This window comes from Primulina tabacum, chromosome 16 (assembly GCF_025594145.1).
Source record: "Primulina tabacum isolate GXHZ01 chromosome 16, ASM2559414v2, whole genome shotgun sequence".
NCBI lineage: Eukaryota > Viridiplantae > Streptophyta > Magnoliopsida > Lamiales > Gesneriaceae > Primulina > Primulina tabacum.
In genome coordinates this window covers 908,933-933,475 of record NC_134565.1, presented here as the reverse complement: position 1 = coordinate 933,475, position 24,543 = coordinate 908,933, and the positions used below count along the sequence as shown (strand labels likewise).

The 24,543-nt window shown below is 35.8% G+C and overlaps 4 protein-coding genes across 4 annotated transcripts; 1 reads left to right on the top strand and 3 right to left on the bottom strand.

The window, feature by feature from the left end:
• Positions 1 to 219: 219 nt before the first annotated feature.
• On the top strand, positions 220 to 3,597 carry LOC142530052 (uncharacterized). The gene is made up of 8 exons (XM_075635804.1): positions 220 to 865; positions 1,393 to 1,493; positions 1,602 to 1,673; positions 1,887 to 1,965; positions 2,128 to 2,233; positions 2,458 to 2,530; positions 2,613 to 2,687; positions 2,998 to 3,597. Exons 4-7 carry the CDS (start codon positions 1,895 to 1,897, stop codon positions 2,654 to 2,656), a joined length of 294 nt encoding a protein of 97 aa, XP_075491919.1. The 5' UTR covers positions 220 to 865; positions 1,393 to 1,493; positions 1,602 to 1,673; positions 1,887 to 1,894; the 3' UTR covers positions 2,657 to 2,687; positions 2,998 to 3,597.
• Positions 3,598 to 3,632: 35 nt separating this feature from the next.
• On the bottom strand, positions 3,633 to 9,633 carry LOC142530051 (uncharacterized). Its single transcript, XM_075635803.1, has 13 exons — positions 9,236 to 9,633; positions 7,981 to 8,916; positions 7,549 to 7,649; positions 7,300 to 7,414; positions 6,975 to 7,052; positions 6,739 to 6,831; positions 6,359 to 6,442; positions 5,796 to 5,894; positions 4,990 to 5,052; positions 4,522 to 4,552; positions 4,357 to 4,403; positions 4,159 to 4,217; positions 3,633 to 4,088 (listed from the first exon to the last, which is right to left on the bottom strand). The coding sequence occupies exons 1-13, from the start codon at positions 9,281 to 9,283 to the stop codon at positions 3,866 to 3,868; spliced, it is 1,977 nt and encodes a 658-aa protein (XP_075491918.1). The 5' UTR covers positions 9,284 to 9,633; the 3' UTR covers positions 3,633 to 3,865.
• A 437-nt stretch (positions 9,634 to 10,070) lies between these two features.
• Positions 10,071 to 12,836, bottom strand: LOC142529813 (uncharacterized). The gene is made up of 5 exons (XM_075635462.1): positions 12,673 to 12,836; positions 11,814 to 11,903; positions 11,571 to 11,710; positions 11,279 to 11,467; positions 10,071 to 10,640 (listed from the first exon to the last, which is right to left on the bottom strand). The coding sequence occupies exons 1-5, from the start codon at positions 12,707 to 12,709 to the stop codon at positions 10,272 to 10,274; spliced, it is 825 nt and encodes a 274-aa protein (XP_075491577.1). The 5' UTR covers positions 12,710 to 12,836; the 3' UTR covers positions 10,071 to 10,271.
• Positions 12,837 to 20,229: 7,393 nt separating this feature from the next.
• On the bottom strand, positions 20,230 to 21,288 carry LOC142529642 (uncharacterized). The gene is made up of 2 exons (XM_075635223.1): positions 21,240 to 21,288; positions 20,230 to 21,140 (listed from the first exon to the last, which is right to left on the bottom strand). Exons 1-2 carry the CDS (start codon positions 21,252 to 21,254, stop codon positions 20,244 to 20,246), a joined length of 912 nt encoding a protein of 303 aa, XP_075491338.1. The 5' UTR covers positions 21,255 to 21,288; the 3' UTR covers positions 20,230 to 20,243.
• Positions 21,289 to 24,543: the final 3,255 nt, after the last annotated feature.

Here is a 24,543-nt window from a genome sequence, read left to right as displayed (position 1 = left end):
CAAAAATTTTAGAACTTTTGAAATTTCAACTGAACTCGAACTTAAATAAAATTAACTCTAACTAAATTTGATTTTTTAAATTTTCGTCCTATTCTATTCGATTGGATTCGGTTTGATTACACATACCCGGGCCTTTCTTTGTCCTCGTTTCTCTCTATCTTTATCTATTTCGTGAATCTCTGCCAAAATGTTCTCGTTAAATGGAAGCACTGGTATATATATTTTTTTGTCAATCTCGACGGATATTGTGTTCCATTTTATTGTGCGTGCGTTGGACTTTGACATCCCATGTTTCATGCTTCACACTACTCCAACTTTCTTGATTTTGATCCCAGATTGGAAGAATAAGCACAGCCTTTGTAGAAATATCAGTTCGTAAATTACTCATTTCAAGAAAATTTATGAAAGCTCAAATCTTTCTTGTATTTTCAGGAAAGATCGAATCTTTGTCTTTTCAGGCAATCCACGTTGAATTCCTAGAAAGAAAAAAATTGTGACAAAGTCCCTATTTTTATTCTTATCTTGTTTAGTCTGTTGCTTATTATCTCGGTGTTACGCAGAACAATTCTCTTGTATCAAAAAGCTTGTACAGTCTACATGAACAAAGAAATCTTCTCCACCTGCAGTGGTACTGGCTTCTCTGAGCTCAAATGGCACTCCGGGTGATCGAAACGTGAGTGTTTTGTTGGAGAATACTTTTAAGGAGATCCGGGAGAAAGCTCCTCCTCCACCATCATTAGCATCATAAGTATCCGTGAATGTAGAAGAAGCGAATCCCGCCGTCGGTGGCGGAGTTGAAGATGTCTACGGCGAGGATAGCGCCACCGTAGATCAAACATCACCCTTGGACTGTCACTGTTGCCAGGTAAGAACTATTCCCACACTCTCCTTTCAGAACTAATAATTTTTTGTTCCTGTTTATGGTATTTCTTGAATTTATTATGATGTCACTGCTGTACTGGTCGAGGTTTGTTGCCTGGGATGCTTGCCTATTTGTGTAGAAAATGACCGACAAAATGTCAGATAAGAATGCATGGGGAGCCGTATATCGAAGGGTTCTCGTACTCGATCATATTTAAATTTCATGTGTTATAAAATGAGGTGTGTCCAGGTTTAGTATCGCATTGTATAATACCATGGTGTCTTTACTGCTGCCTGAACCAAGGATCAAAGTATTTGCTAAGCTTTAAAATATAGTTAAGAGGCGATATATGGTTAAAGATAACTTAGTTTTGGTGGCTAGAAGTTTGATGCTTGATTAGTCTTGTGTTTTCCATGTCATCTGAGATATTTAGTTCTTTACGTTTAATTGATATGAGGTCTTGAATCTTCTTGGTTCATCCAATGGTAGTATATGCATTTTTCTTTCTCAGAGGATATCCATTGTTGCAGGACCCCCACCATAACAAAGGTCTTGCATTCACTGAGAAAGAGAGGGATGCCCACTTTTACGTGGTCGTCTTCCTCCCATTGTCATCAGCCAAGACCTTCAGGTAACTGCAATTGACTCAATTTTAATTTCCAATCAGATGATTTAGTTTTTAATCATTTATTCATGGGGTAAAAACTTTCATTGAATTTTTGTGACATTGTATGAATAGGTGAAAAAAATGTATAACATGTGCCAGTACCAGGTACCACTACAGAGGTACATGGCTATGATGGATCTCCAGGTAAACAATCACCCAATTATTTTACTGAAATTTATCTTTAGCTTAATTCTCATTGCATCTCTATGGTTACAAAATTGTTATTAGCCGCACCTATGAAACTTCCAGCATATCAACAACCAATTAAAGTCTCTGTTTCAAGAACCATGATGAACTTTTTTATTTTTTACCATGTAGCAGTGGCATGCTTATATTTATATTCGTTTTCGTCTTCAGGAGAGCAAATGAAAAACTGTTCTACAAACTTCTCATCGACAATGTCGAAGAGCTACTCCCAGTCGTCTACACTCCAACTGTAGGTGAAGCATGCCAAAAATATGGGTGCATATTCAGGCAACCTCAGGGCCTCTTTATCAGTCTCAAAAAAAAAGTATGCTTCATCCCAGTGATACTACATTCTAGATTAGGACGATTTGTTTATCAACTTTTAAACTGATGATTAGTAGTATTTTTTCAGGGGAAGAATTCTCAAGGTATTGATAAATTGGCCGCAGAAGAAAATTCAAGTCATCGTGCTGACAGATGGTGAAAGGATTTTGGGGCTTGGAGACCTTGGCTACCAGGTACATGTATATTTTGTTTCTTATATTGTATTCCAAAGATAATTTTTCAGAATTGTTTACCTTGGTGCTTTCTATCTTGCATGAAATAATCAAGAATGATTTTTAACTTTTTTAGAATAAAATTTTATTACCAGGGTACCTTATCTTAAGTAAATTTAGGCATTTGTTGTCCTCGAATAAAACTTGCACTCACACATGCTCAAAAACCATATTTTTACATGCAGAAACCCATTATTCTTGCGCTCTCCAATCCAACTTCACAGTCCAAATGTACAGCTGAAGATGCTTATAAGTGTGGTACTTATACTGGCCAGGTCTCGTCATTACGAGCTCATCTCAGATGTCATCAATTAATCTTTGTTCATCCTGGTCTCTTCAGGGCTGAGCTATTTTTGCCAGTGGCAGCCCATTTGCTCTAGTTGAATATAACGGGACTTCTTATGCATCTGGCCAGGTTCAGTCTTTATTTCAGCTCCCTTTTTTTCAACCGACTTGAGCATGAATTCTATCATCTTTTAGGCTAACAATGCATACATCTTTCCCGGATTCGGTTTGGGTTTGATAATATCTGGGGCAATAGGAGTTCACGATGACATGCTCTTGGCAGCTTGTAAGTCTATTTAATGTCAAACTTTTTCAATAAAAAAGGCAAACCGTCGCATTATTAGGAAACTAACAATTTGCAAAGAGTACAACACAAGGGCTTGTTTCCAACTTTTCTCATTTGTCATCTCTCCTGTCGACTTGTTTTCTTGAAACAGCAGAAGCATTGGCTGCGCAGGTCAGCCGAGGGAACTTAGATAAAGGACTCGTATATCCACCATTTGCAAACATCAGAAAGATTTCAGCCCAGATTGCAGACAAAGTAGCTGCAAAAGCTTATGAACTCCGTAGCGAGACATCTTTCTCATATAAGAAAACATACAACCTTATAAGAAAACATACAACCTAACTATAGTTGTGTCATCTGTTATGTTTGAATATTTATTTGTTTCTATTGCCATTCTGGTTTGGCTACTCGTCTCCCGCAACCAGAGAACCTCGTGGCATATGCTGAAAGCTTTATGTACTGCCCCAGCTATCGTAAATTCTGCTGAATCCGTGGTAGCACCCTTGTGCTTTTTCTCAAGATTGGTAGTCTTTTTTCATGCATTTACCATTGTTTTCTTTATTTTTTCACTTCATAATCAGTAACAGATGCTAGAATTAGAGGGAGCGAATGTAGCATGTAGAATGCTTAATGTTTGTGTTTCACACTGGGAATTTGCCATCTTAAATTAAATTAATTTTATATTTCTAGTATAATTTTGTTCGAAGAAATAGAAATTTAATATTTGCTATCTAAGTTCATACGACGACATTCGACATTCTTTAACCAAGAACGTAGCAAACAGAGACGAAGAGACCAACGAAGTAATTTACATTTAATAATTTCGGTTACATTTAATGTAAAGAAAAGATGAAAATATTTCTCGGATTCTCTCAGCAGCATTGATACAAATGACACTATAATTTCTCATAATCTTGAACAAACTCTACAAAAATAAAGTTATTATTGGGTCAAATACCATCTATAATATAACACAAGCAGAAGACAATTAGGCTCCACTCCAGCTTCATGAATCTTGACTTCTATGCTTCAGATGCATTCACTTCAGCGTTGCCAGAAGCTGTGATCGGAGACAAGTCTTGTATTTCTTCAGGTCCCGATTCATGCTTTGCAGCAGCTTGCAACACCCTGCTTTGGACGTCAGATGATGAAGGTGATGTAGGGAGTCCATTACGGTTCGTTTCTAATTTGCCAGCAACCCAAGAAATGGCCTGACCTCCAAGTCTGGCTGGAGTTAGTAGAAACCTACGAGATATGGCAGCATCACAATGTTATTTCATGACTCGATTGATGTGTAATGTAGTAAAGCTTTTACCTCACGTCCTTCTTAATATCTTCGGCGTCCTGGTAAGAACCAATTCTCCCGAGTATAGTCTGGCAATTAAAAAAATGAGAGCAGTAGAATTATCAGCTAACGCACATCCAAGTACTGTCATTTACCTTATTTTGATTCTGGAATATAGAGAATGCTAGAAGATTTCTTATTAAAATTAGATTTTATGAGACTAATAACCTGGCCAAGACCAATAACAGCAATGAATTGTAGAGTCTTTTCCCATTCTGCAGAAATATTATTTTTGTTTAGTTGGAAGTAGAAAAATCTCTTCATCTATGTAATCAACAGAATACAAATTCGTAAAAATATGTTTCAGTATAAGAACTAAAAAGAAAATATTACCAACTAATGAATAAGCTGCAGCAGCAAAGACCTGTCCACGGACACAATTCACAAAAATCAGATGCATTGGCAAATAGAAGTTCAAACTCAAAAATTCACTTCAACTTATGTTCGAGAGAGAGTTTCCGATATTAAACTATCTTAGTAAACTGGAGTTTCATCGCTAAATAAATACAGCAGTAGTTCTTTTTCTTTTGTGCTCCAATGGTGGTTTTGTATTAACAATCTACACTCTCAAAAGAAGGTACAACGAGTTGCATGAATGAATGCATGTAAATATTGACAGAAATATGCGAAAGTTTGAAAGGGCATGGACATTTACCAGATTTTCAAAGGTAACTTATCTAGTTTATTCATCTCAATCCAATTAGAGCAACTCAAAAATACATGAAAGAAAGAAGAACGGGAACAGAAAGTAGGTAGAAAGTAAGGAATCAGAAACACTGTCATGGTAGAGTGGATCCTTACAATTCCATATCCAATAAGTTTCAACGGAGTTGGATTTATCTCCTCCAAGATTGCTTCAGCTTCCTGATGAGACCACAATATTGCGTTAGTTTTTAAATAGACACTAGGAAGATAAAAAATACATCATCAATAGAAACTTCAGATGCTAAAAACCATAAAATACATGATTGTGTATTTCTCATAGTTTATAGAACCATAACTCATTAGTTCACCATATTTTCAAGCCAGGATTAAAGGTTCCTTCAATCCCATGATTGATTGCTTGTTGGAAAATTAAGAGTTGTTTGCTTTAAAAGCACTATCTAACTTATGTACAAACTCTTGTTGCCCAAATTTTCTTCTGGAATGTCAGCACATCATTCCTCGATTATTTCTTAAAACATGCTCGTATTGGTTCATGATAAGACAGGTGTTTGTCCATTAGTTAGGAAGTTTAAGAATAAAAGGTTACATCAACTATTTCCCGAATGCAATCAAATGCACAAGACAGAAAGGCCCAAGGACTAACTGATTGATCATCACATTCGAACAAAATATTTCTATGACTAGCACCAAATAAGACAATGATGCAGGTTGATAAAAGACAAATGGACCATCAATACAAGTACCTATACGAGATCATACTTATTAAAGGTGTGTGGAACAATAACATCTTGGATTTGTACTATGTGAACCTTTTTTTTAGGTATCAAATCTATTTTGTATTTGTGAACGTCGATTACTACATGTATGAAAATAACAAATTTTCATAGAATCTCTGCTGCAAAAACAACGAGCAAAACCAAAATTTAATAAGTGGCATGAACCTCATTGATAATGGTAAGCGCCGTCTCAGATTTTAGCTCTTTCACACGGAGGCCCCCATTCACCCAAGAGCGAAAGCCACCTTGGACAAGATATGGTTTCTGTCACAAGGAATACAAATGAAAAAATGTCAAATTTTTTTACTAAAATCAAGTTTAAAATATTTTTGTAATTTTTCGAGGAAATATCAGGTGACAGATCAGTTTGATTGTGTACAATATCCAAAGCACAGAAGCTTCAATATTCCCTACGCCTAAATGTTTTTAAGCAAACAAAAATCAACTTTCTTAGCATTGCTAAAATACAAGACATTTAGCTCGAAGATATCAAGCATAGATTTTCTTTATAGCACAATTCTACCATGGATATATCATAGCCATGTCATTATTTTGGCAGATAATCTGCCAAGCTAGAAAAATTTATTAGCTTTTCAAAAAACACTTTTTATTTTTTTGAAAGACATATCATAAACAGCTTGAAAAATAATTTTGGAGATATGATAAGCTACATTCCACTCATGCTAGGAGAAGCGGGACTGGCATAAATGGAAATGGCATTTACTTGCCATGATTCCAAGCTTCCTCAGTGATCTCGCAACACCCTTGGAGCGCGTTCCATCAGCATCCATAACCAAAACCTTTGACCTGTCCTATAGAATGAAATTCATTTCAGAGATCAGGTTTTAAAATTTATAGCTGACGCATACATGGAATGGTCGATGAATATACAACTTTGCTAATCACGTTAGATGTTGCTTTGACACTTAAATAACCAACTACAATAATGTCACCAACAAATATTTGATCTAGATCGAACAGCTATCCCCATTTTTATAATACTGACCATTCTCACACTCTAGTGAAAGAAAAGTAAATTTCCAGAACTGATTATAGAAGCTTCACCATGAACATGGAAGGGACCAAATAGTTAAAAGGTGTTTCATACTTCAACAATTTTAAGGTTCCGAATGACAACAGCAAGCAACGAGTCTTCAATGTCTCTGCTTCCCTTAAGCAACTTTTTCACAGAGTCATCAACCTGCAAAATGGTATAAGCAAATAAAAAGGTGAGAAAGATGGTTCTTACAGCGCATACTTTTGTCGTCAACCTATATTTTAAGTCAACTCTTCATAAGGTGATGAGAACAAATATTAAATGTCTATTATGAAAAGATTAACAACCTCAGGTATGGTTAGACTGGAATATCGATACCGCAATGTCCGTCGAAGATCAGGAATGCCATCTCTTTCCTTCAAATGCTACGCGCTCATAAGAATGCAACCAGAAATAGTTAATGAAAATTATTGTGCCAATCAGAATAGTTCAGCATTCAGTAAACAAAAAGATATACTTAGGCATAGAACAAAGAACTTGCAAAATAAAAACCTACCATAAAACAAACTTTTTTAAAAATATCAACAAAATGAAGGCAAAACATGAAATATCATGATTACAGCACAATATCGTTTCACAAAATAAAAGCTGGAAAGGTTTACAATCTCTTGCCTCGGGCCGAATGTCAACAAGCACCGCATTTTCATTTCCTTGTAAGAGCTTCAATGTTGACTTTGGAGATAAATCTCCAGCATATCCACCATAAATAAATACCCTGTAAGAACCCCTGCACAAATCTGATGACAAATGTAATTTCCATTGATTAAATGAGAGACATAACAAGACTACCCTAGTAGCCCAGGAAAACATGAACAAGCGTAAAATTAAAAAGGAAAATAGTTAAAAAGAAGAAATTCATACCATAGAGTGGTTGAAAATGCAAGGAAAAAAACAAGTGGGACAAGAGGATCATTGGGGTCCAGACCAAGGCTTTTTTCAAACCCTTCCACAGCAACATAAACCTTCGCAACACGACGTGGAAGTGGCATAAGTAAATATTAGGAATCTATTACATTCACTAATGCCTAAAATAGTTTCATTTTATTTCTACATCAATCAAGAACTAGAAGAATCTGTCAATCAAAACTTTTAAATGCTATTGACAAATATTGAAAATTAACTTATTTAGAAGATAGGTTTTTACATTCAAGGTTGTTAACAACACCAGATGCCTATTCAAATGATTTCTCATCATTAACATAGAGACATAACAGAATAGTGTATAATCAAATCATCAAATATAAACCATTTTATGATTCTTTAAACATAGAAAGTGAGAAATTCCAAACATACCTGTTGAAAAGCAGTCCCAACAGGCCCGAGTATTTTAATAACAGTGTTTTCGGAAAAACGGATTGTCTCTTTAAATTCTGGAGGAAGAAATTCCTTAACAGAATTATAAGCATACCCAGCATTTTTGCCCCCCTGTATTAGAGAATCCTCAATTATAACAACAGCCTTCCTCACCACATCAAGTGCGCCAAGCCCGGATCTACCCGATGCTTCCTTCAGATCACTAGTGACACCAGTAAACTTGTTACTAATTGATTCTCCAGATTTATTAAAAAATGAAGTGATGCCCTTGATGACATCGTCGACTGCTTCGGCAGAGTTCGTAAGAGTTTTGTTCACAGATGAAGTGATGGTATCGATTGAATTTTTCAAAATGTTTTCTCCACTTTTAATTGTATCGGAAAATGATTCCTTCATTTCAGAGACCCTCGCATCCAGGTCAGAGAACAAATTTACATCACCGTTTAGAGAATCAGGTGATGGAGAGGGATCACTTGTAATACCATAGAAAGGTGTAGTCAATTCAGGATCAGCATAGCTCGGTATGTCAACAGTATTGTCGATTGTTTCACTAGTCAATTCCATGAGCTGATCACCTTCGGCAGAGCCACTCGAGCTCTCTACAAATATCATATTGTTTGGTCCTAAAAGGTGTGATTCGTCAACCAGTCCAACTTGATAATTGTCATGTTTCAAATATTTTGTGCTTCCTAAACCAATCTGATTTACCGACCTATTAATCACGTCCATGGAGCTGCATTGTTCGCTGTTCACAGAATAGTTAGAGTAAAAGCACGAAGCAGTCCGTCTCTTGAAGGATTCCAATGGAGAAGCTCCGTCAAGAACTACATTGAAGAAATTCCGGGCAATTTTGTCCACATGGTTGCAGTTGACATCGAACGGGGAAAATGATTTCAGTCCTCCGTGGATAGCAATCTGCACGATTAATTTCATAACGTGTAACAAACTCTTGTTGTATCATAACGGTCCTATCACCCAAATATTCGATGACACAGGAATGTATTATGTTATACGGCTTCTAAGCTCTGAACTTTTATACACAAATCAATTTTCATACTAAATTCAGAGATAAACCAGTAAAATCTTAGTAGTTCACAGCTACAATTAAAGAGAATAATTCCCAAGAAAACAAATATCCAAATGAAACAAAGAAAAACTAAGATGCTACACAACATCAACTATTTAAGAACCAATAATTAAAACCCAAAAATTTGCAAAACTTATACAATCTAACCTGCGTATGACAGGAGCTGTTGGTGGTGGTTGAGCAAACAGGTAACATTTTTAACTGCAACAATCAAATCCAACACCTGTGAATTTCCTAACCTCTCATTTTCAGTCCAAGGAACTCTCAAAAATAAAATTTTCGAGCCAATAGTAACAGGAAGCTACGGAGTTTGATCGAAACTAAGCTAAATAACAGCAGCTTATGAAGATTTTAGGCTGCTGACCTAAATCTGGTAATGGGTTCTCACAGATACTGGCCTGCTCAGTGTTGGGACAGAAGGCCTGCTGAAATAGAAAATTTTACCCGTCTTGAAAGAAGGAATTTTTGAGGTCTGCTGTCTGTTTCGTTTGTCTGATCATGACAATTATCCAATAAATTGACAAGAAATCAAGTATGAGAGGTGGAAAGGACAGTGTATCTTGTTTGGGTTGGTTTGCTTCATCTTTTGGGCCATTAACAACCTCTTGTTTCTCTGTCGTGGGGACATTTTTTGATCCGGATTAAAATTGTTTTTTCTAGGTACCATTTATATTTTTTTTCTAATTTTTTTTGGTTGATAAAATTTCTCAGATGACTTTCTGTTCGTTAGTGATTAAATGTGTTTATTGTTTACATTTTCAAGAAGATATCAAGATCTTCAAGTAACATCAATTATTTATAGTTTTCAGTTTCAAAATATATTTGAATCATGAAATAATAATAATGTGCAATTCATTATTTAGTGTATTTAAAAAAAAAAAACATTATTATTATTTGAAGATTCAAACTAAATTTGAGTGGGTCGATACAAACTATTGATTTTGAAAAAAATGATCAAAGAAAAAGGAGGAAAAACACGAAAGAATGGAAATTATACTAACTAATAATCAATAGTAAAGCTTTTACAATGTCCAAGAATCCATTTACTCGATGAGTTACAATACGGGACAATCCTACTAAAAAATGCTTCGGATCAACACTGCAAACAAGCACTCGAAAACCTCTCTGTCTTCCCTTTTGATGAACCAAGCAGTCGAGACTTTTTGGAAACATAATGTCCGTGTCAATCATCCCGCATATCTACCTTTCTCTTGGCCTGCGCAGCAAGGCGGGCATCTCTCTCCCGCTCGAATTCTCTGTAATCAGTACGCTGCAAAAAAGAAACCTTGTCTAGGTACTGATTCGAACTCTTCTTGTAAGCACCTAGCTCGTCTTCCATCCCTATATTGTCGTCCTTGAACTCACCCCAATCTTTCTTTGTCTTATCAAGAACACTTAGTTTAGGTTTCTTTTTAATTTGCTCTAGAACGGCATCAACAGCAGAAACAGCACCTGCTGCAGTCTTACCTTTATCGATTGCCTCTTTTGAGGCAGCATCAACAAGTTTCTTCACTTCGATTTCCTCACCGGCAAAGTCTCGAACTTCGGTAACCTGAGGAGAACACAAAATTGGACAAGTATATGCCTGTTAAGTACACTATTGAATTTAATAAAATGTGAAATGGAGAACGTAACTATGAAAAATGGAACAAAGAAGTTTTGGGTTTTTGAAGGTGAGCTAATCCACAGAAAGTACAACAAAATCTGAATTCCTTTCGAAAAATAATACAGTAACATAACATCCTCTGAATTTTCTATTTCAAAGTTCAGATATTGATAGAACAAACCACAACAAAGGGGGTAAAGAGAACCAAAAGTTATACATGAAGAAGTTTCAGTTTAGGTCTTCATCAGGCACGGATTAGAAAAACGAAAAAGCAATACTCAAGATTAGAAAAATGAAAGAGCAATTTCAACAAATAGCTTTACAAATAAAAACCTTTACTCCTACAAGTTCCTGCAGCAAGACCAGATTGGAAACATTTTTTTCTCTCTGTTTTTATCAACTTTTTCCTCGAAAGTTAAGCTCCGCCCTACAATTGTTGGTTTTGACACGGAATCCTACCTTTCATTTATAGATAAAAATAATAATATGAATCATAGAACAGTGAAAACTAAGTTACAAGACAATAAAAGAATCAATATAAAATTTTGTGGAAAACACTCGTTCAGCGTTAGACACAAACAAACCTCAACTTTGCCCCTTCCTGCAGTGGTGGCTAACCCAGCGGCGTCCTTAACTGCTGCAAGAGCAGCTGCAGCAACTCTTTTGGCATCCTCACTGGTACTACTTTGAGTGATGCTAGGTGGCTTGTCTGGGATTCCTTGGTCGGGAGATGGTGTTTTCTTTGATCCCAAGCCTAGATAACCCATCCATCCCTAAAGTAAATTCATGTTACTCACTGTTCAGTAAAGAGTAAAAAATTTAAGCATACAGCACACACTTTATGGAAAGATAGGGGGGTTTAGGGAAGTTCTTTACAGCTGATGAAGTCTGGGAGGAATTCTTTCGAGAACTCTTATTTACAGTTGAGCTATGCATTTCCAACATGGTCTTGGTCGATTTTGCAGAAACTCCATTATTCATTTGCTGCCAAATAGCATCTATGCGAGCTTTTCTTTCTGCATCAGATGGATGCGAACAAGTTTCAATGGGTGCCTTTCCAAATAAAAATGACAACAAAGGAGAAAACTGAGGATTAACCAAGGAACCAAATCATCTAACCCATTTCTTCAGGCAAAGGTTGTGAGTTGGGAGTCTGAGAATTTTCTAGCATAGAATCCGGCCTGCACCCATCCATCTTTTCCAAACTGCCTGAAACATAATTCCGGAAATTTATCCGAGTGGAAACTGAATGCACTTAATTACCACCACCTCAGTTTTTCACTTCATACATCAAGAAATTTTTTGGTAATGACAGCACAACAACATCCGCTACATAAAACTAAAACAAGAAAAGAGTTCTGCTCTTCGAATATCTCCTGATTTATCAACCTTAAGAAAATCGGTTAAAAGTGGACAATGGCAACCTTAAAAACGGATAATAATCCAATCTACTAGTTGACACAAATCCTACAAAACTCAATGTCATCGAGATCGCATAAAAATATGGAAATAGAGAGATACACAAAAAATGAATCCACCACGAAAAACCCAGCAAGTTAGGCGATGATTACTTAACAAAAATAAAATAAAATCAGATTTCATACATAATTTACATAAAACTACAAGTAAACACGGTGTAGCACCCATAAAAATTTTCAGGTCCAACCTCTCACCACTCGCTTCCTTGCCACAAATTTTCAGAATCGATCATAAAAAAACCCCATATCAAATTCATGCATCAAACATCTGAACAAAACAACACGAGGCAGCAAAAACCCAAGAAATTAACTAAAAGCTTGAAGGTTTCAGAAGAAGCAAACAGACGGATCAAAGGAAAAAAGCAAATCATGATTCCATATGAAACATAACAGGAAAATGTACAAGAACCAATATTTGTTGCCAAAACAAGCTCCCAGATGCAATTAATCGAATATAGAATACAGAGAAAATCGAAAACAGAGAATTTAGGAAAACCCACCGACACAAAGAGTGGAGGAGCTAGAGTTCTCAGCCATAAACTGAAGCACAGAAATCCAATCGATGAATCTCCTTTCCCCCAACTGAAGTGTAGACGCGAAGGAGAGAGAACTACGGGTTATCGTGTCGGTGCAGCCTCGCTAAATCCGACCCGAATAAAACTCCTCGAAAAGCCCAACAAGTGGTCCATTAGGTCCTGTATTTTGGGCTGGGCTGTAGTTAACTCAATTTATAATATAGTTCAGCCCAGCCCGATAGAAAACACACATTTTGATTGATCATCGTGATATATCTATTGGCCTGTACATCAATTTTATAATAACATTATAAAAAGTAGGTCTTATGAGACATTCTCACGAATCTTTATATGTGAGACGGGTCAACCATATTGATATTCACAATAAAAAGTAATATTCTTAGTATAAAAAATAATATTTTTTATGGATGGCCTAAATAAGAGATCTATCTCACAAAATACAACTCGTGAGACCGTCTCACACAAGTTTTTGTCCATTATAAATTCATCAACTTATTGTTACAAAAGTTTGAAAAATAAAAATCAATCGAAACTCACTTGTAACATATATCATTATATAGATACTTGTTCGTACGTTGCTCAAAAAAAAAAAATCGAATCGAAAGAACTCAGGTTTCAATCATGTGAAAAATACACAGATCTCGACCTACTGTATCAACTCATATTTATCCGCATATGTTACTCGATCGAACGACGATCTCATCCCTTTGTCGATATCGAGTCCTCGAGAGTTTTTTAAAGTTTAGATGATGCTCTTGCATATTATTGATGTATCTTAAAATTGGCTAAAGGGTCACACTCAACACCAAACCCCTAATTTTTATATCGAAATAAATTAATGATTTAATTTTCTTTATACGAAAGAAAAAGAAGGCGTGGCTCTGGCTGGTTATCCTCATGAAAAATAATATTATTAATCATTAAAAAGTCTTCTACAAAGATAATTGAAAAGCTGAAAAGAGAGCACTTTTTCACTAAATAAAAGTTTATAGTAATCATTATTATTCACATATCCCACCAATGTCACATACATACATGATAGTTTCGTGGAATTATTATGTTATTATAAACTAAGCTTTTATATGACTCCTCTTCGAGATAATTAAAATAATTTAATTATTCATTTTCCATAATTTTAATAACATAATTTCCATTTTTTAAAATCTCAATTTTAGTCACGTATATATTTTATTGAATCAATTATTTAGTTAAACATATGTGAATGTCACGATGAATTTTTGTAACCATGTAGTTATAAAATTTAATAATAATATTAGTCATTTCATTACATGATTTTGAGGAGAAAGACGAAAACCGATCGTTCGGAACAAAAGATATCATTTTCTCTAATTTCTGTGGGCTAAAAGAATAGAGGAAAGTGTCACAAATAGAAGGGCACTTGGCTACACAAACAACTTGATAATCAAGAAAGTCTTTCAATTAACATATTAATGAAACTCATTTGATTTACTAGAAAAGGTATACGATAAATAATTTGGAGTCATAATGGGTGGGATTAATGTAGGAAAACTTATTCTCTTTTTATTTGTTTATATTTATATATATTATTTTATATTAAGTGCTAAAATGATATTGATATGTATCTATGTATTCTTTTCTTTAGCATTATTTTAGTTGGTAGGTGGCTCGGAATTGAATTTCTCACTTGAATATTACAAAATGAAAGGGTTGCTTTGATTCCTTTCCATCATGTCTAGATACAATCCTCCACGTTTTTCAAAGGAAATTGGACCCACCCCCGTATCTTTTTTATCTTTTTCAAGATTTTATTTCATTCCATCTATTGTTTTATTTATCTTGTTTTAGTAATTTTTATTGTAAAGGCCTTAACTACCTACCATAAATACGGTTAAGTCTACGAGTAAAAATTTGTGTGAGACGGTCTCACGGATCGTATTTTGTGAGACGGATCTCTTATTTGGGTCATCCATGAAAAAATATTATTTTTTTTATGCTAAGAGTATTACTTTTTATTGTGAATATCGGTAGGGTTGACCTGTCTCACAGATAAAGATTCGTGAGACCGTCTCAAAAGAGACCTACTCTAAGTCTATGTTATATCTGGATCGAGTAACACTATGATCATGTTTTATTAAAACATAGGTGCATGATAGATTATACCAAAATTAAACATCGAGAAACTCGTCGATATTAATCCATTTTAAATCTATAAAAAAAATCATTTAACTATGGGCTTCTCAAGTTTTAATGCATAAAAAATTTTGATTTTAGTTGCTCTCGTCTATCTTATTTTATTGAAGAAAAATAACACGAAAAGTGGTGAAAAAGCTATGAACTTTTGGTTGATACAGATAAAAGTGAAGCTATCTCGCATTTTGTCAAGTGGGGTTTAGCAATAGATGACTCCACACTATGTTAGTACGACTTAATGGAGGGTTCCACCTATAGTGTATATATATTCGCATAAAATCATTTCTCATGACTCGGTCGACATATATATTATATTGTTTTGTTACGTTGATAATTTCTTTGTCCACAAATGATGTGACACTCAATTATTGTATATACACTTTTGATATGTTTCACCACATCTAATAGGCAAATATCATCTCATTGGTGGACAACATAACAAAATATATATGTGTAGTAGGTCTCTTGTGAAACTGGTCTCACGAATTTTTATCTATGAGATGGGTCAACCCTACCGATATTCACAATAAAAAGTAATACTCTTAGCATAAAAAATAATAATTTTCATGGATAACCCAAATAAGAGGTGGTCTGTCTCATAAAATACAACCCGTGAGACCGTCTCACACAAGTTTTTGCTATATACACTCCATTGTTTTTAGTTTGGTGGGGTGAGTTGGTTGTTAGCATGGATGCGTTGAAGGAGTGCATAACATGCAAATGGAACACAAGTGGCCATAGTCCACAGCATACTTAAGTCTTCCAATTCCATGTTGTGCCAAGTTGTAACTTAATTTCCATGCTCTACAGGGATATCGGCGGCTGCAATTAATGGATTATCCTAAAAATGATCGTATTTTGTATTCTATAGTGTCAAATACATACTGAGTAAAAATATCCGTTGACGAGGGAAAATGCATATATATTACATGACCTCCTCTATATATTAGCATGGCACACAAGATATTCACATTCGCATTGTGAATTTTGCTTTCTTTCTACGGATTATTATGTCCATAGAAAAAAGAGAGATTTGAGTTGGAAAGCACGAGTTCCATAATGGGGTAATCAATATCTTGGTTGAATCTGACAAATTCCATTTTGTGAGGGTTGTTTGATTCTTAAATTTTATATTATGCAACCAATATAATTTAAAAAACAATGGATTAGATTCAAATTTAAACATCAAATCAATCTATAATATTTATAAATCGTACTGAAAATATAGAATATAGAATCTCTATCATTTAGTCTGGTTAGAAAGCACTCAATGCGATTCATATCATCATTATCTTTTTTCATATATAGATATATTTTTTGCATAACATCTATTTCTCGCTATCGAATAGCTGATTATAATTTATCTGAGTCTCATAGCGATATTTTTTTTTGGATGTTGTTCCATTGTTCTTAAACGTCTTGTTAAAGAAATATGTTTTCATACTTAAAAAGAAAGAAGAGGCATTCTTCTTCTAAGAAATTGACATCCATTAATGGGAGGGAGCCATGGTTGAATTAATGAGTAATGTCTTTAAAATCAGTGGCGCCTACCTCGAACCAACCCGACCCGCTTCGTTCTGTTTCTATTGGATTTGCACGAGATTAGACTAGCGACTTTAGTATATTTATATGGCATTAGTGCGCTTTGTCAACTTTCACGGATCCATGATTTGTCCAAAGTCACATCATTTGCAAAACTCCTCTCGCGTCCTCCTCCCAGGTTGGGGTTTTTGTAAAAAATAATTTAAATTTTAAAATTTATTTCAAAATTAATTTGAAAAAAAAAAGGTTTTGCACAACTAATGCAATCTGCGCTTGGTAAGCGTGGACGATGCCTACGTGGAGCACCGTCCGCGTTTACAGTGTATTTTGTAAATTTTTTTATATATATTTTTTCGATTTTTAATGTTCGTTCATTCATTATCATGCCTGACAACTTCACGTGAAGGGCGTTCATTCAGTCGATGCCTGAGAACTTCACGTGAAAGATGAGATTCTGAAAAATCACGTGAAGACCAATAATTCAAATAAGAATCGAAGCTATACAGTCTTCACATTTTATTCTCCTATATAATTGTTGAAAAATTCGAGGAACGAGGTATCAACTTTCTCTTAAATTTTTTCTCAATTTTCGTTGACAAAATGTCTAACATCGACGTACTCTTATATTTTGGTGGTCATGTAATTAGCGATAATGGATCGACTGAATATAGCATTTCATTTGTTAGACCGATACGAGTATTACGATCTATTAATTTGATGGAGTTAGTTGAAGTTGTGCATAAAATGTTAGCAATCGATCCAGCGAATTTTTCTCTGAAGATGTCAACAAAGTATTCATTCATGGAGAGAGCATCTTGGCATGAAATTGAAGTCAATCTCGTTGATGACGATGCTTTACGATTCATAATGCAATGTGACAACATGCATGTTTTGCATCTGTACGTGGAAGCAAATTCAATTGAGCATAATGTTGGATTTGATGATCATGAATCTTACGTTCCACATGCATCCGATCCAGGTTTTTATAACCAACCCGGTACGTCTACATATAGTGGTTTCCAGGAGCAAGAATCTTATGTTCCACAGGTTACTGAAGGACTCGGTAATTTGAGTTTCGATGATGTAAGTGGGCATTGGGATCAATATATAAATGTCTCGTCGGAACAAAATAATGCTCCATATTGGCCGAATCCAACATTAGATACGAGCGCTCGTTGTCCGGATCTGGCCAATAATGATGATATTTGGAGGACTGATTCTGAACCCGATATGTCATACAGCGAGTCTGAAGAAGAAGAAGTGAATGTTGATGATGAAGTGAATACTTTTACAAATCCTGATGAGGGTACATCATCTCGACAACCACCACGTGACACATTATAGAGGCAGACCGTACCATTTATGTCAAACACTTCTGAGATGCCATCATTTTTCAATAAATATTTTGGTGAAGAGCCTCATGATTCTGTCGATGTTCCTTGTGGAGTGCAATCAAGCTATTACAATCCGGATAGAGGTGAATTATGCGTCAATATGTTATTTAAAGATAAGAATGATCTTATTGCATCTATCAAGGATTATTCAGTCAGAGTTGTCAGGCGTGAGTACCGTGTCGTGGTTAGCACACGCAGTTTGTGGAAGTTACGTTGTAAAAATAATTCTTCTACGGTCATTTGTCGATGGGGACTTCGCGCTTCTTTGAAGGCCAAGACTGGTTATTGGAAAATAACAAAATATGGCGGGCCTCACACATGTATATCTACCTCTGTTGGTATAGACCACAAGAATCTGAATAGTGATATGGTGGCACATACGCTATTGGGAGTTGTTCGTTGTGATCCTTCGTACGAGATTAAGTATATCATCGAAAATGTGAAAGATAAATATGGATATCAAATCTCGTACACAAAGGCATGTCGAAGTTTGAAACGTGCTATTGAAATTGCTTATAGTACATGGGAGAGCTCCGTGCAATTACTCCCCAAATATATGTGCGCTTTGTCAAAATATAATCCGGGAACAGTTGTGGAGTGGAAGCATCTGAGAGCCAACAATGAAATGAGTAAGACACTGAACTATGTTTTCTGGGCATTCAGGCCGTGTGTTGATGGGTTTCGGCATTGTCGGAAAATAATTAGTGTTGATGATACACACTTGTATACCAAATACAAGCATAAAATGTTGATCGGTGTCACTCTGGATGCGAACAATCAGGTTTTACCGCTAGCATTCGCTATTGTGGATGAAGAAACAACATATTCTTGGAAATGGTTCTGGAGAACGTAGGAAGACATGTTGTTCGTGGTGAAAACGGCATGTGTCTTATTTCTGATAGACATAAGGGAATCGTGTGCGCAACTGCAGAGCTACCATATTTTCAACCTCCATACGGTGTGCATCGTTTTTGATTGAGACACGTGTGTTCAAACTTTAACGCTAAATTCAAAGACGTGCATCTGAAAGATTTATGCTGGGCGGCAGGCACACAAAATCAAATTTGTAAGTTTGAATCAATAATAGAGGCAATCAAGCATAAAAACATTTTGGCACACCGATATTTGGCTGGAATTGAGAAAGAAAAATGGAATTTGGCTCATGACAGTGGTTGGCGTCGTGAGGTGATGACAACCAATATGTCGGAGTGTTTAAATAGTGTGTTGAAGGGTGCTCGTAGACTTCCTATATCTGCCATAGTACACTTGACACTTATGAGGTGCGTACAATATTTTATTGAACGTGTGAGTAGAGGTGGTCGTATGGTTCAGGAAAATCAGCTGTGGTCAGATTATGCATGTCGGATGTATGACAAGTGGGCGAGAAAATCTAATGAACATCGTGTTTCCAAATATGATGTACGTGAGCAAACTGCTTCGGTTGCAACTGTAGGAAGACCAAGTCGTGGCCAACATATGCAGGTGGTCAAGTTATCAACGAGTGATTGTTCGTGTGGTAAATGGACGATTTTTGGCATACCATGTTCTCATGCTATTTGTACCGCAAAGTGGCACTCGTTGGATCCCACGACACTTGTGCAGCCATGGTATAATATATCTGAGTACTTAGCAACTTACGAAGGCAGATTTCAACCTCTTGCAGATGAGCGCTACTGGGATCCTCCAATTTTCGAATTGCACCACAACCCTGTTAGACATGAAAGAAGAAGAGTTGGTAGAGATAGAACAACTCGAACAATCAACCAATGAAGCCCATAGACGGTCCCTAAACGACAAAGTAGATGAGATGCTTGCCTTCATGGCTCATCAGGAACAAGTTAACTTGAACCAAAATGAACATCTCGCATATATCGAGTCCACGATGCAGACAACGATGGTCGAGAGGGGTGTTGACCCAGTGACCATCCATCCACCTCCTCCGTTCATTCCTCCGTTCAATTTTCAATATGACTATCAGCCGCAAGGGAATGCAATCGGAGTGCCACCACCAGATAATGACGAGGATGAGTAGTGATCAACGATTCATGATGCTAGCTGAATGAGGTATGTGATATCATGTTCTTCTTGGTATATTACTGTAGTTTTTGGTTCTTTAATTTTAATTTACTTATCGCAGATGAGCAGGATAAAAAGAAGATAAACAAATTTGAGGAGATGGACGTCAATAATGTTGTTTCATATTAACTTTCGATTGTGTATTTTCTTCTGTTGAGATGTGTAAAATTATAAAAAAAGTTGGAACGTTTATGTTTATATTTTTTTATTTCATCTTTGTTTATTTGTGTTATTTTTCCTGCATTTGTATTTATCTTATCTTTCGTTCATTAACATTATACTGAAGAAATAATAAAATATAGACGACGCAACAATGCAAACTGATCAACAATAAAAATGTTATAGTTACAGTTAATTAGCAGAATCATCGTCATAATTAAAATGATACAAATGGCTTCCTGTTCCACAATCAGGTGGATTGCGTCTTCTCGTCCCTCTCCGCAATCCTACATTTTCAGGAATTTCCTCATTTGAGTAACCTGGATAAGTGACAGGGGAAATAACATTCCTCTGTGGTCGAGTGTCATGCACAATATGCTGAGGTCCAATGTTAAGCAAATTCGTGAAACTTTGTGTGTTGGACCAATAAGGAGTCTGAAAATCAGTTTGACCAAACGGATGAAAATCACCGAACCTTGGATCACTGAAAAAATCAGGTTGAGTATTAGAGGTTCCTGCAATATTCAATTCAGCTGACGTAATAATCGTAGAGTCTCCTGCAAACCCACTTGGTTGCCTAACCATGTCACTTCCCCATCCTAATGATGACTGATGCGAAAACGGAGAAGCCGTACTAAAATTTTGTTGAACATTCATTTCTCCAATAAAAGTATTGTACGAACGTGGTTGAAAACCAACGACATTAATTGCAGGTGATATGGTGCGCACAGTTATTCGATTGTACCATTGAAAGTAGTCTTCGTCAGTTTGCATCGATCGCCCGTGTCGCACCCCTTTACAAACATATCTGAGCCGATTATTCCACAAATCAATTGAATTTCTATGATACTCTCTCCAATCGGTGTTTCGATGTCCTATTCTCGTGATATTATGCATATCGTCATTGTCGACGGCAGACCCTGGAATTGATTGTCGTCTTCGAAATTGTCGCATTACACGATTAGGACGATGCATCTCCACGATGTCAAAGCATATAAGGGGACAAACACATCGCCATATTTTATTGTCGTATGAATCAATAATCGTCTTCACATCTATGTCATTTTTCTGATATACGCTCCAATTAAACTGTAAAAAAAAAGTAAATTAAATTTCAGTATTCATTTAATAAATCAAAACAAAATAGTCTTCGTGTCATCAATATTACGTATTAACATTTTATAATACCTCATTATTATTCATACGATCTAGAGAATCCTTATAATTCTTACAGAATGTATTGGCGAATGTGTGTAACTAAATCCATATTTCCACCTACAATTATAAAAAAAAAAAAACAAATACATATCAACAAAATATACAAGATATATATGATATTACCACCATAAATTTTAAACATTATCGTGCACCATATGGAGAAACTGGGATGAAAGCATCCGGATCAACGAGAGGTACAACTAATGTTAACCCATTTCGATCGGGGTTAACACATTTAATCCTGCTCCATGCCCATACCTACTTATAATAATAAAAAAATTTAACAAATTTAACCAAAATATTATGTTAAATATTCACATCACATTAATGATACCTGCAGGACATATAAAGGTCCAGCTATTGTAGTCTTCTCTATACGTGACGCGTTACACAACTCACGGTATAGAAATGCTAAAACTGCACTAACCCAACTATAAGACTTCACGTTATCAACATCTCGTAGCAGTTGCAAAAATATAAGTCTAGCTGACCCTCCTTGGTAGTCAGTGAACATTATTCCTCCAATAATCATTAACGCAACATAACGAGTAAATTTCACAACATCTACTTCTGAAGTTTCATCATTAACAATGTTAGATATACAATGATCGTGTAGTGCAGTCATAGATAGATGACCACCTTTCAAATAATTTGAAGCTGGCAAAAATCCCAACATATCCAAACATATGTGTTGTCATTCCTCAACTCTATGTGACACATCTACTCCAGTTACTGCTTCACCATCAATTGTTAGTCCCCAAATTATTGAAACATCTTGTAATGTCACTGTTGTTTCACCACATGTAAAATGAAACGTATGTGTCTTGCGTCGCCAACGTTCAACAAGCGCAGTAATCAAATGATTATCAAGAACTTGAGAGCCACATTCTAAAACTCCATAAAAACCCATATGATTTAAATATGCGAGTACACGCCTGTGTAAATAATTATCAGTATACAACTTCCAAATCAAATGGTCTGACCTCTTCACTTTGACAATATCATCAACTGTTAACGAAGACACGCTTAATGACATATGTGTCGCTTGTAAATAGAGGACACTGGGATCTTCTGGATTTCGATTATCTGCAATTCTGAACTATGCTCTAGATCTTCTCAACTTTGTCAAAAAAAATTTCGGTGCGGAATTGAGAAATCGATGAATGAGAGAATGACAAAGTAAAGATAAGAGGAGGAAAGAAGAGGAGGGAAGGAACGAAGAAGGAATCGGGTAAGATAATGATTGGATGAATGGAGTAGGGACACGTGGGCGCGATAAGGTAAGGATTGGATGAATGAAGTAGGGACACGTGGGCGCTCCACGTAGGAGCGTCCGCGCTTGGTAAGCGCGGATGCTCCGACGTGGAGCAGCGCGGGCGCGGACGCTCCCACGTGGAGCGCACGTGGGAGCTTGGTAGGCTCGGACGCTGCTCCACGTAGACACCGTCCGCGTTTACCAAGCGCGGATTGCATTAGTTGTGCAAAATTTTTTTTTTTTCAAATTAGTTTTGAAATAAAATTTAAAATTTAAATTATTTTTTAAAAAAAACTTCAGGTTGCTCTTCTGATTTGTCGCCCGCATCTCTGAAACTATTTGTCACCGTTGGATTGCTTTGTACGGTGAGGATCTCTGAGAAATTTATAACCCCGAGATGCCCAATGTCCGAAAAACCGAGGCGCTTGAACAATATATATTAATTTATATTTTTTAAAAATTAAAAACAATTATTTATATTTTTGTTTATGAAACTTTATAGCGCCGCCACAGGCCCATTCTACAGCATTGTCTCGATTCATGCGATATTGCATGTTTGACACATTTGTTGTTATTAATTAATGGCAAAAATTTACGTGAGATAGTCTTATTAGTCGTATTTTGTGAGATAAATTTTTTATTTGGGTCATTCATGAAAAAATATTACTTTTTATGTTAAGAGTATTACTTTTTATTGTGAATATCGGCAGAGTTGACACGTCTCACAGATAAAGATTCGTGAGACCGTCTCACAAAAACATGCTATAGCATTAATATCTATTTATTAATAGAAATCGATTATATATCTAATTGTGAGTTTTGAATAAGATGTCATGATGAGAAACAAGAATTAGGCGGATACAAATAATCTCCATCAAATACACAGACCTATATGTTCAACAAATGACATTTCGATAACACAGTAAAAAAAATGGTCGATAACATAGTAAAAAAAATTAATGAGACGGTCTCACGAATATTTATTTGTGAGACGGGTCAACCCTACCGATATTCACAATAAAAATAATATTTATAGTATAAAAAGTAATATTTTTCATAAATGACCCAAATAAAATATATGTTTCACAAAATACGATCCGTGAGACCATCTCACACAAGTTTTCGTCAAAAATAATAAAGTGATTCACATCATCATCGTCGTTGGATTATGCGAGCTCTCGCATGATCTAACAAATTTATCGTGCATGGTGGATGGTAACAAATATATTACATCTTATATGCTGAGTTTTCACATGCACGCGTTAGGCGTGAGAGTAGGGAATGAGTTGCATTGATAAGATTAATTAAAGCGCCGATTCGGGGATGGGTCATCTTGGACGGTCGGAATCTAAAAGCACAGAACAAATCTCACGCGCAAGCAAGCGTGCAGTGGGGGTTGAACAGAAAGGACTGACACGTGGCAAGAAGGGTGGCGTCTCTCACTGGGAAAATCCAGGTCAGCCTAAAGAATCAAACCTAATTCGTACGTCATCGTGATCGTCATCTTTGTCCATTTTCCTTCGTCGTTCAAATACACACGTGGCTAGAACCGGATCTTGTTTCTCTCTTAAAATCGCAAATTTTATAATCTAATCTTTTTTATTGATCAAATCAATTATAATAAAAGTAATAGAGTATCTTAATCCGTTCACCATAAAATGATCAATTAAGTAGCACACTCCTAATATTATCGTTCGGTTTTTTGCATAAAGTTTGTGACGATTTTACCCATGTCCGATCTTTTTTTTGTTTGTATTCCCGTGCGAAAAAATGCTCTGATTCGTAAGTTACTGTATTATGTTTTCCTCGATGAATCTTTATTTTATATATATTCAACAAGTAAATTTAATGGGAAAAAAAAAATGGAGTAGGTAAACATCATGGAAGTATATAAAAAAAACAAACATGGAACCTTGAAAAAAATGAGACAAATTTTGTCCGTTTGTCGTTTGTTCAAAGCGATCATGTCTCTTGGCGTACAACTCTTGATGAAAACGAATTTTAAGGATGAGATTAATT

Excerpts from the sequence above, each read along its gene's own strand:
- LOC142529813 (XM_075635462.1), bottom strand. The coding sequence starts at position 12,709 with ATGGCTGAGAACTCTAGCTCCTCCACTCTTTGTGTCG. Across the intron at positions 11,904-12,672 it reads CTCCTCCACTCTTTGTGTCG|GCAGTTTGGAAAAGATGGAT; the intron begins GTGGGTTTTCCT and ends ATTATGTTTCAG. Across the intron at positions 10,641-11,278 it reads CAGGAAGGGGCAAAGTTGAG|GTTACCGAAGTTCGAGACTT; the intron begins GTTTGTTTGTGT and ends TGTTCTCCTCAG.
- LOC142530052 (XM_075635804.1), top strand. The coding sequence starts at position 1,895 with ATGAAAAACTGTTCTACAAACTTCTCATCGACAATGTCGAAGAGCTAC. Across the intron at positions 2,234-2,457 it reads TTGGAGACCTTGGCTACCAG|AAACCCATTATTCTTGCGCT; the intron begins GTACATGTATAT and ends TTTTACATGCAG. Across the intron at positions 2,531-2,612 it reads TGAAGATGCTTATAAGTGTG|GGCTGAGCTATTTTTGCCAG; the intron begins GTACTTATACTG and ends TGGTCTCTTCAG.
- LOC142530051 (XM_075635803.1), bottom strand. The coding sequence starts at position 9,283 with ATGTTACCTGTTTGCTCAACCACCACCAACAGCTCCTGTCATACGCAG. Across the intron at positions 5,053-5,795 it reads CGCTTACCATTATCAATGAG|GAAGCTGAAGCAATCTTGGA; the intron begins GTTCATGCCACT and ends TGGTCTCATCAG. Across the intron at positions 4,218-4,356 it reads CTGTTATTGGTCTTGGCCAG|ACTATACTCGGGAGAATTGG; the intron begins GTTATTAGTCTC and ends TTTAATTGCCAG.